The sequence below is a fragment of the Antedon bifida genome, chromosome 11, assembly GCF_963402885.1.
Source record: "Antedon bifida chromosome 11, ecAntBifi1.1, whole genome shotgun sequence".
Classification (NCBI taxonomy): domain Eukaryota; kingdom Metazoa; phylum Echinodermata; class Crinoidea; order Comatulida; family Antedonidae; genus Antedon; species Antedon bifida.
Window position 1 is genome coordinate 11,684,158 of NC_136236.1, and position 19,107 is coordinate 11,703,264.

The 19,107-nt window shown below is 33.3% G+C and overlaps 1 protein-coding gene and 1 non-coding gene across 3 annotated transcripts in view; one reads left to right on the forward strand and one right to left on the reverse strand.

The window, feature by feature from the left end:
* Positions 1–1,838: 1,838 nt before the first annotated feature.
* LOC144856402 (ER degradation-enhancing alpha-mannosidase-like protein 1) overlaps positions 1,839–19,107 on the forward strand; it is a 51,508-nt gene continuing 34,239 nt past the window's right edge. For both annotated transcript variants that reach the window (XM_078714403.1, XM_078714404.1), the window contains exons 1-4: positions 1,839–2,139; positions 8,315–8,387; positions 15,687–15,790; positions 17,757–17,928. In XM_078714403.1, the coding sequence (XP_078570529.1) occupies positions 1,847–2,139; positions 8,315–8,387; positions 15,687–15,790; positions 17,757–17,928 (642 nt within the window). In that variant the 5' untranslated portion in view covers positions 1,839–1,846. The remainder of the gene's footprint in view (positions 2,140–8,314; positions 8,388–15,686; positions 15,791–17,756; positions 17,929–19,107) is intronic.
* On the reverse strand, positions 12,282–12,353 carry Trnan-auu (transfer RNA asparagine (anticodon AUU)). The gene has a single exon. It is a non-coding gene; the product is annotated as a tRNA-Asn (tRNA).

A 19,107-nucleotide genomic window follows, 5' to 3' on the forward strand; every position in this document is an offset into this window, starting at 1 on the left:
TTCGCAATCAACACGCCACACTGTTAAATGTTGATGCTGTTAATCTTTACATTAGAAGATTGTTCAAATCATGTAATTAAACATTTTCCGGGTGGGAACCCAGCAGCTGTCCTCTTTTAGTTTGCAAAAGTAATCTAGAAAAGAACTCAATGTGGAAAAGAAGCCCACCCAAGAGTGCTAAAAATAGAGCACATGGGCTTCTTTTCGAGGTTTTATGGCAGTCTATTTAATGAAAAATAATGCCATGCAAGTTTGTTTCTGATTTTAATAAGGCCTGTTTAGGCCTAACATTTACAACCCTAAAATATCTCACTTTCAAAAACAATATTCATTTTAAATTCCAAAAAACAAAAACAGAAAAATGTCCGTAGTGGTTCGAACCCAATGCTTAGAGCACTCAAACCTCAGCATTACCCGTTACGCCACAAAGTAGTACATTACTGAAAAGCTGATTATGTAGTAATAAGTATAAGTATAAGTACAATTGTGGGCTCTATTTTCATTATTAGCTCTGCCCCAACCATGGTGGTCTAGTACTGGAGACTTCATATTTAATTTCATATTTCAATGAATCAATAGGTGCACTTTCCGGGGACACTAAATAAGTATTTATCTTAGACAAACGCAAGTTATTAAAATCACTGATATGGCTTGAAACTAATTTTGCTTTTGCATTACGGATGGAGTAACCGACATTTTTTCTGGATGTTTTTGTATGTGACTATTTCGCTGTGCTCCACCACTGGCGCCAAATTGTATCCACTGGAGCACAATGTATTAACATAAGAAACTAGAGGGTACTCCGAGAGTACAAACCTCCGCCTACTGTAAAATTCCCCTATATAAAATATCCCCGGAAAAAATATATATTTTTAAAAATTCTTTTTTATTAGTTCTAAGTGTAAATAGGCTGCACACTACAAAGTTGTGAATGAGAGTTTGGTGTACATAATGGTTAAGTTTTTTTTCTTTTTTTTTTCTTTTTTTGTGGACCTTGATCTTTGACCCTGACCCTTCAAAATTTAAACACAATTATATGATGAGTCATTGATCATTGTGGCTAAGTTTGGTGAGAATCGGATAAAAACTGTGGTCTCTAGGCAGTAAAATAGTTTTTTGTTAGTTGTGACCTTGACCTATGACCTTTTCCCCTCCCAATCAAACTCGTCCAAGCTTTTGGGGCATAGATCATTGTGGCCAAATTTGGTGAGAATCGGATGAAAACTGTGGCCTCCAGGCTGTTCACAGACACACACACATACACACACACAAACACACACACACAAACATACAGGGGTGAAAACATAACCTCCTTGTCGAGTCGGAGGTAAATATATTGAAACTTAATTGGGTCCACTCGGGCACAGTGTATTAAAATACGAAATAATATTAAAATTCAGTGACTTATTTCTATTTTATATCACTGTGCTCCACTGGTGCCAAATTGTGTCCACTTGAGCACAGTGTATTAACATACGAAAAGATATTGAAACTTAAGTGACTTCAAATTTGGTCCACTTGAGCACAGTGTATTAACATACGAAAAGATATTGAAACTTAAGTGACTTTATTTCTATTTTATATCACTGTGCTCCACTGGCGCCAAATTGGGTCCACTTGAGCACAGTGTATTAATACGAAAATAAAATCTTAAGTGACTTTATTTTTATTTTATATCACTGTGCTACCCTGGTGCTAAATTGGGTCCACTTGAGCAGTTACCGTAGTATTATTTCTATTATTTAAGTTAATAAAGGCATAAATGGCGCTCCGTAGGGAAGTAGAGAATGCTCCAGTCGTCAGAATGACGCTCTGAATATACCTCCTCCATAATGATGTAACAATAATGAGTGACGCCATAGAGATGTTGAAAGTTTTAACTTTTAGTTGTTTGTTATCACTTTTTTCACTTATATGTTCAGATGTTGTATCTTCAGGGCAGTTTAAATATTTCTTTAGTAACTGGGGATTTTATGACAAGAAATATACTTATTTTAGTGAAATAGAAAGGACAGAAAACTTAGCCCATGTTTGCCGTATGTTTCAACATGGCTACGATAGCTACTTACATTACGCCTTTCCAAAGGATGAATTGGACCCTATAAACTGTCGAGGCCGTGGACCAGACAAGGCCGATCCGTAAGTACGTCGAGCCATCATGCTCAGTCTGTGGATCATATAAAATTTCTTAGCACGAAAACAATGGTCGATCGTTCACTTTTTGATAAAGGCACCAAATTTGGTCCTATCTACCTAGGCCTAATGACATGAAATTGTCACTAGGCCTAGGCCTAGACTAGGCTAGCTAGTACTAGGCCTAGGCTAGTAGGGGGTGTCGCGATTGGTTATCAGAATATCGGGCCCACTTTAAGACGATCGGGCCCAAATCGTGAGACGATCGGGCCCAGAGACGATTGGGCCCAGAGACGATTGGGCCCAATGAATAAGACGATCGGGCCCAAAACATTCTCGGAAAATTTGAAAAAATAATTATTCGATTTAAAGTCAGAAAAATATGAAAATATGTATACCGAATCAGGTTTCACATTTTAATTTTGTCGCGAGAGAGAAGTCCAGTTATATCAAACTGTATAGAGCAAAAATTAAATACTGTACAACTACAGGAATACAAACCAGGGAGTTGTGACCTGATATAACACAATAATAATCAAAATCAATCACATTTATTCATAAATCGAGAGTATTTGGTAAGAAATTTTTAAAACCAGTAGGCCTAGTGTTATTTAGTGGAAAATTATGATAAAATCAGAAAAATCTAATTAACCTTTTTAAATAATTAAAATCTTACGTAAGAAAAGCACGGCGACACTAAGCACTAGGAATGAAATGTGGCACATTGTTTTATTTATATAAACACAAAAGACTATCGGGCCAAAGCTAAGACGATCGGGACCAACTGGTAAGACGATCGGGCCCAACATGGTTCTGAAAATACTGGACGATCGGGACCAACTGGTAAGACGATCGGGCCCAACACATAAGACGATCGAGACCGCAAAATGAGTGCCCGATCGTCCGTGGTCCCGATCGTCTGTTCCCCGTCGCGATTTACAACAATGTAACTAACTTGGGACCTCTGTAGTTCAAGAATATTCCTGGCAGTGTTGGAAGGCATGATGTTAAGTTGCTCAAGTGAAAAATCTTGAAATATAATATTAATTACACATGATGTTGTCAACACTTGTTTCACCTGGAGATTGAAGTCCCCTAACACACATCGCATTCAAAGTTGTTACTAACTTGTTGCATGGCATGGACAAAGTTCGTTGGGAAGTTTTCATCTCCTTGAGGTGGTCTATAGCAGAGTACAATTGCGAACGTTGGTGAGTGAGGAGGCCACACTTCACATATCAGAATTTCACTACCTGCAGTGCAGGCTCAAGATCAATTCTCTTGCATGATGAAACACTGTCGATGAAGGCCAAAAGTACTCCACCACCTTTCAGTGGAGTATGGTCGAAGCGGCCGCCAGTTTAATATCGTCATTTGTATGGAACGCCATGTGCGCTCTTTGATTGTCTTTGTCAACGCCATGGCCTATTGCGAGTTGAGTTACAGCTAAATACATCGAATCCATATTCAGTATGCATTCATGATTTACGTAAGTTCAGTATTGCCGAATCTTTATATCTCATTTACATACTATTGAATCATTTACATCTTTATATCTCATTTACATACTGTACTATCGAATCTTGGTTTTTATTATTAGTAATAGGGTGTGTTATACATTTTAGTGTTATTCCATTGTAATACATTGTTTGTGTTTTCAATAAAGCAACGCGAGGATGAATACGCCAGAGGAACGCGCACCTTCTTCAGCACTATTCCTGGCCGCCAGTCAAGTTATTAGCAGAAATTCGCATAATTAATTACCGTACCAACACTTGCATCTTATTTTAGTATTTAAAACTCATTTTAAATTGATCAATATTTATATACCTGAAGGTATAAAATAATGTAGGATATTAAATAAATAAATTGCTGTCATCATGTTATTGTAATTAAATTATGATTGCGAACACTACTAGTTACTTTACTAATTAATATACAATAACAAAAATAGATATATTTTGATATAGATTAAATATTGAAAAAGATCTTGGGGTTCAATAGCCCAACAAGACACTGAAACTGAGCAAGTGTGTTTCTTTCTGCGTTTATGGATTTTAAGCTCCTTGCATTCAACAATACGGTACTCATATTTGAGTTTCGCTAATTCTGGGTTGGAACTGGATTTATTTGGATATCACCAGATAACAGAAGCTGTAATGAGGCTGTAGTGTTATAATAGTAGCATACCCTTGCTTTACAAAATGTTCTGCGGTATCTACAAAAGCTAAGCCTATAGTAAACAAAGGCAGGTATGTAATCTAAATGGTCTACATGCCCTGTGGAATCTCGCCAAACTGCTGGTATCCACAGGCTTAGCTCAAAATGGTTCGAAAAGACGATTCAGTCCAATAAAATGTTTTAAATTCCACACATGTTGTATACTTGTTGACTTTGATGTAGAGAGTACAATTAGACTACTATGCTATCTTGAAGATCGACATACAGTAGTAGTAACGTTCACTTGAGCCACAATATTATTAGGCAATAAGCAGTAGCTCAAAAGATGCCTAGAACATGGATTTCGTTCCCAACTCTTGGATCTACATTTTGAAAGTTGATATTGTGAAATGAATATGTTATCCATACTATATCAAAAGTTCTCCATGAAATACGTGTACACTTTTGAGCAATGGCCTCTCAAAGGTACCCCACTACTGCAAAAAAGGCACTTTTTGAGGTCTGGAGGTACTTTTATGGGCCAATATCTTTAAAAGTATTTGTCCAAATGTAATTGTCTTTTCTCTGTGAGTAGTCCAGTATATAATTGTGAACACTTATCCAAAATTTAAAATTTTAAAAATAAGTATTTTGTATGTGAGGAAAACTGAAAAATTACAATTATTTAGTTGTAAATGCACTTTCCAAGATTTTTAAGACGCAATATCTTCGTAACTAATTGACATACCCTATTTATATTTTTTCCCAACTATTTGAGAGGGTTGTTAACCAACATTTAAAGTTTTAACTTGTCAGCTTCAGCTTTTTATTTATGAAGATGCAAAAACTGAGATTTGGCCAATTTTATAGATACTTTTAATATTTTTTAGTCGTTTTTTGAGCAGTTATATCTTGATAATCAACTCTCACTATGTATTTATATTTATGCAATGGGTATCCTAGTGAGTTAGTGACACACAAGTGAAGTTTCAACGCAAAAGAAATTATTATGCAATGATTGTAACTTACATTGCACTTTTTTTGTTTTTAGTGCCAATATTGTGTGAACTCGACTCAAACCGTAAAAAAGGCGCCTGCATAAATACTATCCCTTTTCTGTTCAACTACATGAGAGGGTTGATAAACAACCTTTTCAACCAGCTTGATGATTTTTTTTATATAGGAAGATGCGCTGCACCAGCTGAGAATTTGCTAATTTTATAGATAATTTTGATGTTTTATTTGTTTTTGAGGAGTACGTAAGCCTACATGATTTCTTAGAAAGTGACTTGCCATAATAATATTTATATTCATGCAATGGGCATGCTAGTAGATTAGCGACACCCGCGTAAATTTTCAACACAAAACATAAATGATTATGCAATAACTTATTTATTGTAACTTAAATATTGCATTTTTTGGTGTTTTTAGTGCCAATTTAGGCCAGGAGCTTCCATAAAAACAACCCCTTTTTTCTGTGAAACACCAGATAAGTAGGCCTGCCAGCCCATTTTTACTGTTGTTATATTGATAACATGAATGTAACTCTTGTGGAGAGAATTATTATTGTTGATAATGATATGAACTGGAAATATATACACACAATATAAAACAAATACCTTGTGTACATGTACCTCATGGTACATGTATTTTTATTTATTTATTTTTTGTTTCTTTTGGATTTGTGTTTTTTTTACAACCCTACATGTTGCCCAATATACAATGTATATAATCCTACTCTTCTCTAGATACGTTGTATCAGCATAACTAGTAGTCAAGTAGAAAAGTTGTCAATTTCACTTTCAGGTGTGACATGGCCAGTGTACAATGGAAATAGCAAATATACTTTAACTATGTAGTAATAATTACTATGTGGAATATCCTTCACATACAGTATGTACATACTACATGGTAGGTAGGTACAATTAAACAGAGATTCAGCAACATTTGCAGTAAGTATTTTACATTCAGCCAGTTGATGGTTGTGAAGTTTATGAAAAATTCAAGATGACGACAATTGTTTTGAAGCTGGTATCATTTCTGTAACAAATAATCAAGAATAGATTATCTAATTTGTATCGATTACTTAATATTTTAGTTAAACTGAATATTATTAAATTACAATGAATCTTTTTGGTTTTATATTTAAAAATTAGTTCAGATTTGTGGTAAATCATACACAGAAATGTTGAAACATTCTCAACTTTACTTACTCTACCACACACTTTACATTACTATATAGTGTTTATTGACAATGCAACCTGGTGGTATATAAAACATTTTTAAAGTAATGGATGTTTTTCAGCTATTTATTGCATTCATTACTATTTTGAACTTACATTACTAATTTTACTACTATTGTACATAATTATAACAAAACATAAATCATTTGGCATTTCTCATCTCTACATTAAAAAAGCCAGAATCAGTGAACGTGTTAAGCATTTTTGTGCCTCCTTTCCACTAGACATAAATTGAAGATAAATTGAATTGAAAAGATACAGTTGAAATGAAATAAATTTTTTTAAATTAAAATGAAGCATTTATAAATAAAAATAATACCGGGCTGATGCATGAATACTAGGCCTTTAGTCCTCGGACCAGGCCATCAAAATGAATTCATAATACTTGTAAATAGGATAGCCTAGGTACAGTATAATAGGGAAAGCCTGCTTACTAGGCCAGACCAAATTAATTATTTCAAACAATTGTAATTATTAATAATAATAAATAATAATATATTAATTTTAATGTGTATTTATTGTGTTTGCTCAAAATGTACTAAAATTATGCTATCCTCACCTGTGTCTTTTGTTTGTCGCCTTTTTAACTTAATAATACTGTAGCCCATTTAGTTATAGTTTAGTAGTAGGCCTAACTGTACTGTGCTGCTGCTGGGCCTATTTAGCCTATGCCATCTTGAGAGTAGCCTAGTATACACCTCCAGACCTAGGCTAGTGTGCTTAGTGCTACCTTAAGCCTTTAGGCTAGAGCCTAAAGACGTAGCTAGCTAGGCTAGCCTTTCTGTATTAATATAGCACACTGGTTTAAGTGGTAACATTCTAAAAATCCCATTTCCTATATGAGCAGGAGACTATTTCAATACAATAGGATGATCATAAGATGCATCATTTCTTCGTTTACAGTAGCATTTGTTCGGTGGGGAAATCATGATTGGTGAAATCATGTTTTACAGTTTTTTTAAGACGTTGCGGATAATTTGAACGTATAACGTTCGGCCTGACCAAATCACTCACGCGGTGTATATTAAAATAAAGTACCAAAAGAAAACAGTAATTTCTCAAAATTGTCTAACACGATTATGGAGAACTTTTGATATGTTGTTATTTATAAAATTATTCTAAATATGTAAAGAAATTGTAGATCCATGACATTGGACGTTTCGAAACGTCTCACTTTAGACCAAATTCATATTCATTTTTTGGGGTATTTATCAAGTTTTTAAACAATCCGTATTTTATTAATATTGACAATGTTGATATAATATATATAATAAATTACTAAAAAAACGTAATTTTATATTCAATTTATTACTTCGAAAACCTTGTTTATTTCGTGCATTCGCCAAGCGGCCAACCGAGGGCGTAACTTGTTTACATCGTTCACGTGACAAAATGATCATTTTCGACAATTTTTTTTTAAATGTTTGCTTTATTGCATCTTTATCCCTAGTAGTACTACCCCATAGTCTCTCTGAAAATAAAGTTTGGGGAAAAAAGCTTATTTTATGCTTATAAAATGCATCAAAGCCGATAAATGTAAGTGTGCCGAATCGTCTCAGGGCCGAATCGTCCCAGGGCCGAATCGTCCCGGGTCGAATCGTCCCGGGTCGAATCGTCCCGGGTCGAATCGTCCCGGGTCGAATCGTCCCGTTACCAATATTATAGTCTGTCTGTCTGTCTGTCTGATGAATTTTTACACTTGAGCCACTTATTGTAGTCACACATTGGCCCTGAGTCTGCTAACTGTCTGTCTGATGAATTTTTATTTTGTCTTTCAGATCCAATATAAATATTAATGATGTATTAGGAGATTATTCACTGACACTTGTTGATAGTCTTGATACTTTAGCTGTAAGTATCACCATAACTTGTCGTTCTCATGAGTCACAATATCTAACTACATTTTAAATTTGGTACAGTAATTTTTGCTTGCTTACATTAGGGTGTTTGCTATGTGAATTTAGAAAGGGCTACATTCAAACAACTCTCAATGGATTTATAGCAACAATACAAAGAAAAAAGAAACACTATGGTTATGCATTGATTTTGTCAGAATTTATTTGTGTATTTTTTCTTTCTTTTGACTGGTTTGCATTTTCACTATTAAACGCAGTACTGCTTTCCAAAATGGTCAAGTTACAAGTTTAAAAGTAAAGAAAAATTATAACATATTAAAATACAGAAAGATAATAAGCATAGTAGTAGGCCTAATTTAAAAGATATATACCGAAGCTTTAATAAACGATAGCAATTTATATTTTGCTACTCGGAGATTGCAGCAATTAACAAACTTATATTTCAATAATACTCTTTGTCTTTATTTTATTATGTTTGTTATATTTTCAATTTACTTCAATTAGTACCACTTTGGAAATCAGTGCACTAGTACTGAAAGTGCCTGCAGAATAAAGAAAGAATAAATAAATAAATAAATAAAACACATCATAAGTCTCTGACTTAAATGTATAAACTGCACAAATAATGAGGAATATAATGTATAGCAATAAGTTTCCAATTCGAAGTAAACGTTACAGGAATGCTCAGAGAAAAATAGCTCTCAATTAATTGCATCACCCTCATTGTATAAATATTGAGCAGAAAGGGAGAATTTCAAAATAGAATTGTGTTACCAACCAAATGTTTTGCTCCTTGAAAACTGCGGCCATTAACAAACTTGTATAATATAAGTTTCTGGCTTAAATAGTTTTAAGATAGAAATCAGCAATTTATTGTAAACCACCTTTATTCAGATAGATTTTTACCGTCATGCTTAAAATTTTACTTTAAAAAATTATTTTTATTATTTTGATGTGATAGTTTGTTTAATTGTTAACATTTAATTTAACAATTTAATATGCGAATAAAAAGTAAACCACTTTTTTCTCTTAATTTCATAATAAATCATACCTATGATTCATACACTTTAATAGGAGAAAATGAAATAAAGATAGTGTTCACCCTGAACATCTCAAAAAGGCCCACACAAGAGTCCTATAAAAAGAAGTATCCCATGGCCTTTTTTTTCAGGTTTTAGTATGTCATATGCCATGTCATATGTCATATGGCCTTAGTATGTCATATGATTGCAAATTTTTTATTTCGACCCACGAAAAGCTTAGAACATTTCCTGGCCGTTAAAATTATACTCTAGATAAATTTGATCTTTTTGAAAACAATATCATTGACGGACAAAATAATGCTAATTTTAGCTAAGGAAAGAAGAAATAATAAGCATTCTGACAAAATCTATGATGATGATAATGCATAATATTAATAAATTTATTATTATATTTTTGAGTTGAAAGAAATATTGTTTGCGTTTTCTGTATACATCATGCTTTCTTAAATTAGATTAGGCCTCAAGGTAAGTTAGGTTAAACTTTTCATAAATAACTATTTGAATATGCTCAATTCTGAGATGCAAACACAATGAAAAAAACCTAAGAAAAAAAGGGTGTAACCAAAAACAAATTGCAATAGTTTTCAAGCCTTTTTGTAGATCACTTGTACAAATGTGCTTATGTCATTGACTCTGCAAACATTTCATGAATTCTGAAACTCTGGTGTATTGAAAAGAACAATTAGTAAACTACATTTAATTCGTCACTATGACGAATTATAGGTTATATGCATTGATATAAATAAAGGTAATTGATTTTTTAAATGATATATTGATTTTTTCATGATCTTTAATGATTGTATATATGATAGATAGGATCTTGGTAGCGCAATACAATAGCCGGTATCACTGCACATCGAGTTGAATAAAAGCAACCCGATCAAAGATCCCTCAATCCGCGTATACATGTATGTCATAAACCACCCTTGTTACATAATAATAAAAGCCATAAGTTTTTCTAGATTTCATTATAAATCAGGCGTATAATTTATACACTAAGAAATAAAACTAGACATGAAACTCGTCACTTTGACGAGTTAGTTATCCGCACCACGACAAACGCCACGTGCACGTCATAAGTTGGAATATTGCACACAGATAAAGATTATGGCATTATGACCTGAACTGAAGAATATGATATGCTGTTATAGTGCTGAATTCTGTCAATTTTGTGTCATACAGTACAGAAAGAAATTACTGCTTCGTATCTACGCGTAGCCTTTCGTAGCCTACGCGTAGGTAGATCGTAGGTCATTGTTCTCTCCTATGATGTATTGACGATTGTTCGTAGCCTACGATGTATTGTTCGTAGCCTACGATGTATTGTTCGTAGCCTACGATGTATTGTTCGTAGCCTACGATGTATTGTTCTCTCCTACGATGTATTGTTATGATAATTATCTAGGCTAGGCCTAGACGCGCCTACGTACTAGTAGTAGGGTGGTTATTTATTGTCATCGCCTATAGAAGCATTGACAATGCAAACAAACAATGTATTGTTTGCTAATTAAGATAGTAGACGTCAATTTTTGTAGCCGCCCTACGCATCGGTTATCCTAATTTGGACGGAAATCCGCCGACGAAATGACAACGGGCCGGTGGACCTCAGCCTCACGTAGAGAGAGTCGAGGCTAGCCTGTTTCGGCGGCCTACACTAAAAATTATTTAATCCTACCTTGGAATACCTACGAATTATAAAACAACGACACCTAGGCCAAAATATATGCAAAATAAATATATATTCCATATTAAGATTTAACATAGGCCTGGCTTTAGGCCTTTTAAAATGATTACGACATGTGTAAAGAAAAAATCCCGACCAGAATTTGGAAGGGAAAAAACATGTGAGCAGTTTCAGGGAGAGAGAGTATTATGTTTCATGTGACATGTGACACAAAATCCAGGTACACGATCTTATTAATCAGCGTCAGACCGGCAGCCACCCTCTAAAAAAAAAACGTGAAAGATTGCGGTAAAGCAGAGAGTATCGCGTTTCATGCCATGTGACCAAAAAAACTAGGTCTTACGGTAGCCTATAAGTGTCACGGAAACTTTAATAAAATATCACGGCAACTTTCAAAAAAAAAGCCACGGCAATTTGAAATTATTTGTGCATTGAAGTAAATAAATAATTATTATATTAATTTATTTAACTGCAGCATTTACGTGTTTATTGCACTAGGCCTAGCTATGCCTACTACTAGCCTAAGGCCTACAGTAGTAGCTAGGTCTACTGTAAAAAAACTTGTTATATAATAAACAGATTTATACTGTAAATATATTAAAACATTGTAGAATGTTATAGGGCCTAGGCCTACCTTGTAATAAGGCCTATGGTCTAGCCCGGCCTAGAAAGTTCAAGAAGAGTGCAATAAAGACGTAAACTGCTGCAGTTAAATATATTAATATAATATAAACAAATCAGGCAAAGAACATTAATTTTAAACCGCCCGGTGATATACTGAAATTTAATTAATTAATTTGAAACGATAAAGATGAGGAAATCTGTGAGAATTAGAAAAGGTTGCCCCAACCGAGACTCGAACTCGGACCGCCTTTCATGGTATTGTTCGAACTTGATTGGATAGCGACTCTTTAACATTCTCGGCGTGGTACGGCGGAACAGCACTAGTCCTCAGTTGTACGCACGCGCACCAGAGATCAAATTGATACGCCCTCATCTTACAGTATTTTTATTCACGAGGCGGGATCTCCGAAGAGATACTTTAATATATAAACAAATCAGGCAAAGAACATTAATTCTAAACCGCCCGGTGATATACTGAAATTTAATTAATTAATTTGAAACGATAAAGATGAGGAAATCTGTGAGAATGAGAAAAAGTCGCCCCAACCGAGACTCGAACTCGGACCGCCTGCTTAATATGCAGATGTCCTAACCATTAGACCACTGGGGCTTTCATGGTATTGTTCGAACTCGATTGGATAGCGACTCTTTAACATTCTCGGCGTGGTACGGCGGAACAGCACTAGTCCTCAGTTGTATTAATTAATGTGAAGCGTTTATTTGTTTAAAATGATGCACTGTCAAAGTATATACTTCCAATTTTAATATACATGAACATTTTAAAGAAGAAGGTTAATGTTAAGTCTGTTATTTCGGTCCAAGAAAATGTCATAGTTTGATTGTCGAAATTAATTAAAAAAAATTTAATATGCAATTAATGGTGACGTTTTTTTTCTATCTTATTCTTATTTCTTTCCCAGATTTTTGTTGCACATGTATCTGTAATTCTTGTCAACATAAAATCGTATATCTTTGTCAGAAGATTGACGTTAAACTGTAGATGTGCTTTGTTATATGACGTTAGAGTTGGGCAGCATAAGTTACACACGATATTATGAAATTTTGCTCATAAATTCTGAACAAAAATGTATTTTTCAATGAAACTTTACGAAAGGGTTCATAATATGGAGCAACTTTTAACATGATAAAAATGGCGTTCTACGCAAAAAAAAATACGCATTTAAAATTTCTAAATGTGCAAAATTAATTTCTAATCAATTTCGCGTACATTTCAGGTCATTTTGAGCATTTCAAAATTGTATACATTTTTTTGTGTTTTGCTCACAGCTCGTACAAAGCGGAGAAAATGGTTTTTGCAATTGATTTTTGTTTTTCATATCACCTAGTAGATTTCGTTCATTTTGATGAAATTGAATTGCTAAATAACGACGCACATGCACGTTAAACTTTAATAATCATGTGTTCAAGAATAGGTCATTACAAAAATATACCTGTTTTTAATCAGTTTTTGTTTTTTAAGCACATCGATTCCTGGCCATAAGAAATATACTGACGTAGCTAGATGAAATTGATCTTAAGATAATTCACAAAATAATGCTAAAGAAAGAATAAAAAAATAAAGATTTTGACAAAATCAATAAGGCTATATAAAAAAAAGTAAGGGGATTTTAAAAATGTTTAACTAATTTTTGTTGGTCATGTTTTCATTTTTCCCTTGCAACCTGGCTAGTCTCTTTGAATGTGGATTATGTAATTGTAACTTAATCCTTGTTACAGAGAGATTATGGACATTGATAAATAGTTTGATTTTTAAAAATAATTATATTTTATAATTTTTCATAGTGACAAATTAAAATCTAGTTTTTGTTTTTTTCCTGCCAAATTGAATAAATGTGATTACACTAGGTATCCCAATGAAAAAATTTAAATTAATTTTTTTACTTTTTCTTTCAGTTAGCCACAAAGAACTTAATGTAATTAGCATTTTGCAATTTAAATGATTGAAATCCGATTACCCGTTCTGAAGTTATGGTTATTTAAAGTGGTAAAAAAATACTCGATTTTTTGCCTAAAAATGGTGTTTTTTGCAGTTAAAATTGGAAGCATTTTTAAAAGGTTATAACTTTTACAATAATCAGTTAAAAGTTTTGATTTTTTTTTAAACCTATAGATATCACAGAGTTGTACAACTCTATTTTTTTTGGAGTCTCAACGAAACCTATTTTTAAAATTATTGGTCCGCAAAGTTGGTCCGAAAGCATTTTGCGCCCATTTTTGCTGGAATTCCCTAAAAAATGAAAAAACTGCAATTTTTTAATGATCTGTAACTTTTGAACTACTGTACTAATTCATTTAATTTTTTTTTGTACTTGTTAGAATGTAGTGTATATTTCATTAATAAATATATTTGATATGTGTAATATGAAAAAAAAAATATTTTTTTAATGGTGAAATTTAAAATTATAAAAAAAAAATGAAAAAGTATGTTAAAAACTGTGTGTACTGTTTCCTTTCTTTCACACTAATTTTAGGTAAGTATGATTATTATATTATTTTAATATACTTTATATTCATAATTTCAATCATAAATACTAAATTATATATAACTTTTGAATACGTAAAACAAAATTTTAGGGCCGTATGATTATGACACCAAATCCAAGCCGGGCTAAGATAAGATGCTCTCTTTAAATATAGGCAAACACACAATGGGTCAAAATAAACTCATTTAAAATAATCAATGTTAATTAAAACAATTAATTGTTTACATGAATAGTATATATAACATTATAAAAATGGTTTTCTTTTCGTATTTCTAACCGTAAGTACGTTATTAAATTGAAATACGGAGCTAAAGTTTAGGCCAAGTAACGGCTTACTCGCGATCAGCAGTCGCTCCCGTAAAAGTATTTCGGTCGCAGTTAATGACTTTCGGCCGCCGTATACAGAGTCAAATGTAACGTTGGTAAATTAGCTTAATAAATTCCTTCGGTACATTTAAACCTAACGCATTTGCATTGTATACTTGCATAATAAATCTTCCGCACATTACACCAATTTTAAGTTGTTAAATTAATGCGTAAAACCAGATATTCTACGACGGAAAAGGACATGTCAATCTCCGACATCGCTGCTCTGTCACACATCTCGCGTCGAGCTGGCCGAACTCGAGCGAGGAAAACTAAACAACGTGTTCAAAATATGGAACGTACCATTCGCTGATAGGGTGCAATAATGTATTAAACGGAAAACGTCACAACAAACTAGCGCGTATTTCACAGTACAATATTTTACTCACTACAATATTCACCGGATTATAATGGTTGAATCTTTAAAATTCTGAACGGGATTTACGCCTCATGCACCATTTTAAAATGTAGTTCGCACAATTACCATGCACAATACGTTTGTAATCTATGTTTTATCGATTTCAATGTAGATTTAGCTATAATTTAATACCAAAATCCATAATATTTTTCCATAAACGGTGATTCAAAATTGGATTTTTGTCACAAAAATTGACTTTTCGTTACTAAAAATCTATTTATAAAAGACGATTTTCATATCAAATTAAAGCTCATTTAAAGCCTGATAACATACAACAAAAATTAATCCGCTAGCTTCAATGGTAATCGTGCGATCGTGTTTTGAAAACTGATGGGGATTTTCCGATGAGGTTTTCAACGCGCGGAAATCGGCTCGACGGGATTTTAGAACCGTTTTAAAATCGCATTTTCTCGGCGACTACTTCATTAATTTTAATTGTAAACACACTTATACATAGATTAAAACAAGTACTTTCAAACAATATAAATTTTGTAAGTATTAATTAAGAGTGAATACGATTTATTTACCATCAAAGTCATACTACTTATTCGAATTTTGTTAATATTTCAAAAGTGATACCCCTCTGTGCGCTTTCATTGGGATACCTAATTACACAGTAACTAAAGGATCTACACAGTTTATTTTCATTCCACAGATAATGGGAAATATATCAGAATTTAAGAATGCTGTTGGTCTTGTTATAGATCATGTTCATTTTGACACTGACAACACTGTACAAGTTTTTGAATCTACAATCAGGTACTGTAACATTCTGTACTGTAACATTCAAAAGATTACCTATACTATGTTACTGTACAAAATCTTTGTATATAAAACAAATTTAAACACTAGATTTGAACTCGTCACTTTGACGAGTTTGGATTATCCGTGGAAATGCAACATGCACACGTTAAAATATATGAATGTCGACAATTATTATGCCATCCTATGACATGAATTAAATATGTTTACAGTGCTGAAAAAAAATAACTAAAAATAGATCCTGACAATAACAAGGGGTTATCTGCCAAGTGCGGACAACCAAAAACTAGATTTTAACTCGTCATGTCACAAGTTCGGGTTTTCCGTGCAGACGTACACGTTGAGATATGAACACCACAAATTATTATGCCATGACATGAAGTAAATATACAGTGATGAATTTTACCTATGTTGTCATACAGCATATTGCAGTATTTAGGCTACAGTATACACTGTATGTTATGTACAGTGTATGTACATATTAATCTCGGAAGGTAACCGTTCACAAAGAAAAGAAGTACACGTTATTTTAAACGCAACAAACTTTTACGAAAGAGAGGAAAATCAGACTTTTTAAATTCAACTGACCATATGATGACATCACAACATCCGATAGACAAAATTTTTATATGAGTTCATATCTACAATTCAACAGCTTTTATAATAAGTTTTAAGCACATAGGTAACTTTCATTCCGAGAAGCTACAGATTGAAATATACTGCATAGATGAAATTAAGTAACTCACATAATTCTAATTTTTTGGTATGATGGCGTAATAAAAATTAAAATTTTTGAGAGAATTGATTGAGAAAGAACATATTAAAATCTAGGAGAAAATGGGGTAAGCATAAACGCGATAATGCGCTCTATTAAATGAATTGATATCTACAACTCATCAGCTTCCATAATACATTAAAAAATAGGGGTCTCACCAGCCATCATTATTTTTTCATTTGAATTATATTTTTCCAGCTTTTTATATTAATAAAGTAATACGAGCATGTTGAATTTGACAATTTGCGCACGATTTACAGAAGTTCAAAATTTACAAAATATTGTAAAAATCATGCCTATTTTTGATCTATTATAGCTCCTCGGGATCAACCGTGACCCCAAATAGATAAGTTGTAGATATGAATTTATGCAAAATTGTTACCTCTCGGATGTTATGACGTCACCATTTGGCCATCCGAATATAAAATATAGGATTTTTTGTCTCTTTCGTCATAGCTCATCACATTTAATAGAGCGCATCTCGCTTATTTGTAACTTATTTTCTCCCAGATTTTAATATTTGTTTGCTCAATCAATTATCTTTTTACATTTTAATTTTGATGATGTCATCATGTTCAAAAGTGTGAATACCCTGGGTCACTTATTTTCATCTTTACAGTAAATTTCGTTTTGTGGAAGCTGTTAAATTGTAGACTATACACATTTATGTAAAAATGTTGTGCATTGGATGTTGTGACATCATATATCCAGTTGAATTTATAAAGTTGTATTTTCATCTTTTGCGTCATAGTTCATCACATTTAAAAGAGCGCGCATCTATATTCTTCGTATCCAAATTTCTTCAACACGTTAAATGTTGTTGCTCAAATAATTTCCTTCCAAAATTGCTATCTTTGTGTTTTATTTTGATGATGTCATCATGTTAAAAATTGGAATAAAAGGTGGGTCCCGTAGTTTATACCTATGTTAAACTGTATGTAGTATATATACAGTATGTCACAAAATAGAGAGCACACTAACATTTTATTTTCTTCAGGTCTTAATGGCATAATCTTTTTTCTGTGCGCAATATTCTAACATATGATGTGCATGTGGCGTTTGTCATGCGTCAAAGTGATGAGTTCAAATCTAGTTATATTTTACATTACTGAGCCCAGTAAAGCTTACTCAAACAATTTCAATAATTTCACTTAATACTGATAGTTCGTATTTATGTTTAATTTTCAGGGTACTGGGAGCACTTTTGTCAGCTCATCTTCTTATTGTAGATGACAAGAAACCATTGGGTGATTTACGTCCTGAAAATTACAAAGATGAATTGCTTTATTTAGCCAAAAATCTTGCTGATCGTCTTCTTCCTGCCTTTGACGGCACTGCAACTGGTCTTCCTCATCCCAGGGTAAGACTGTTTATAATGTAGAAATGATTTATTAAAATTAAACTGATTAAATAATAAAATATATATCTTGGAAAACTAATTTTTCCTAAAAGAGGCAAATGATCACATACTTGAAATTGTTCCTGGACAGCAAAAAGCATCAGACAGTAAACCCCAATACAGAAACCCTACTATATTGGGGACTCAATGCTGAAGCATATCAAAACAAGGGGTCTACTAAACACATCAGTCATGACAATGCGTGCATGCATTGTCTTGACCTGCGGAACAGTAAAACAAGTCTGAATTTAACCAATGTAAAGAACGTTATCATCCACGCTGGAACGAACGATTGTCCTAGTTATGATTACACCAGTGACTCTGTACTTAAAGATTACACGCAACTTTCATCAAGTCTGAAATCACGTATAACTGGTAAGGTCTACATCTCTTGAGTCTGCCCAAGACTAGACGACCGTCACCTAAATGTATGTGTGCTGAAAACAAACGAGATGCTGAAACACAAATTCAAGGATCAGTTCATTGATAGAACCATCATTTCGACACCTCTAAATTTACACAGCATAGCCGATAATATTGACTCTGATGATTCTTACCATTTAATAAAGACACCTTCCCTACGTTTTTTAGATCTATTTTAAGATCACAAACTATATTTAATGTAAAAATAATACTATATGGTCCTATTGTGATAACTTTTTTCGTCTTTAAATGGTTATAAATGTGAAAAATAAGTCGATTCTAATAATTATAGCGGCCCGCTATAAATCCCAAAATGCATTGCGCGTTGATTGATATTTCTGTTTTTCTTCTGTAATTCACCCACCTTTCGATCGATCGTGAGGCCAAAACAAATGGAAGACTCCTAACTTTTCAGCAAAAATACCGGGTTTTCCCCAATTTGTATCAACAGAGTCTGGCAAAAATAGAAAGACAATTAATGCAGCAACTATACAACGTTAGGCTAGGTATATAGTTAGCGTAAGATGTTCGTATGTTACCGATGTTTACCTGCTAGGCCTACAAAACTAAGCCTAGTTAGGCTAGGCCTAAAGACCGTCCACGAGAGGTCAGTCGCTGTCTATGTAAAACAAAATAGCGGTTTTAATTATAAGATTCAATCTGACCTTATGAAACCAGAGCTTGAATTGATTAGTATTGAAATATCTAAATCCAAAA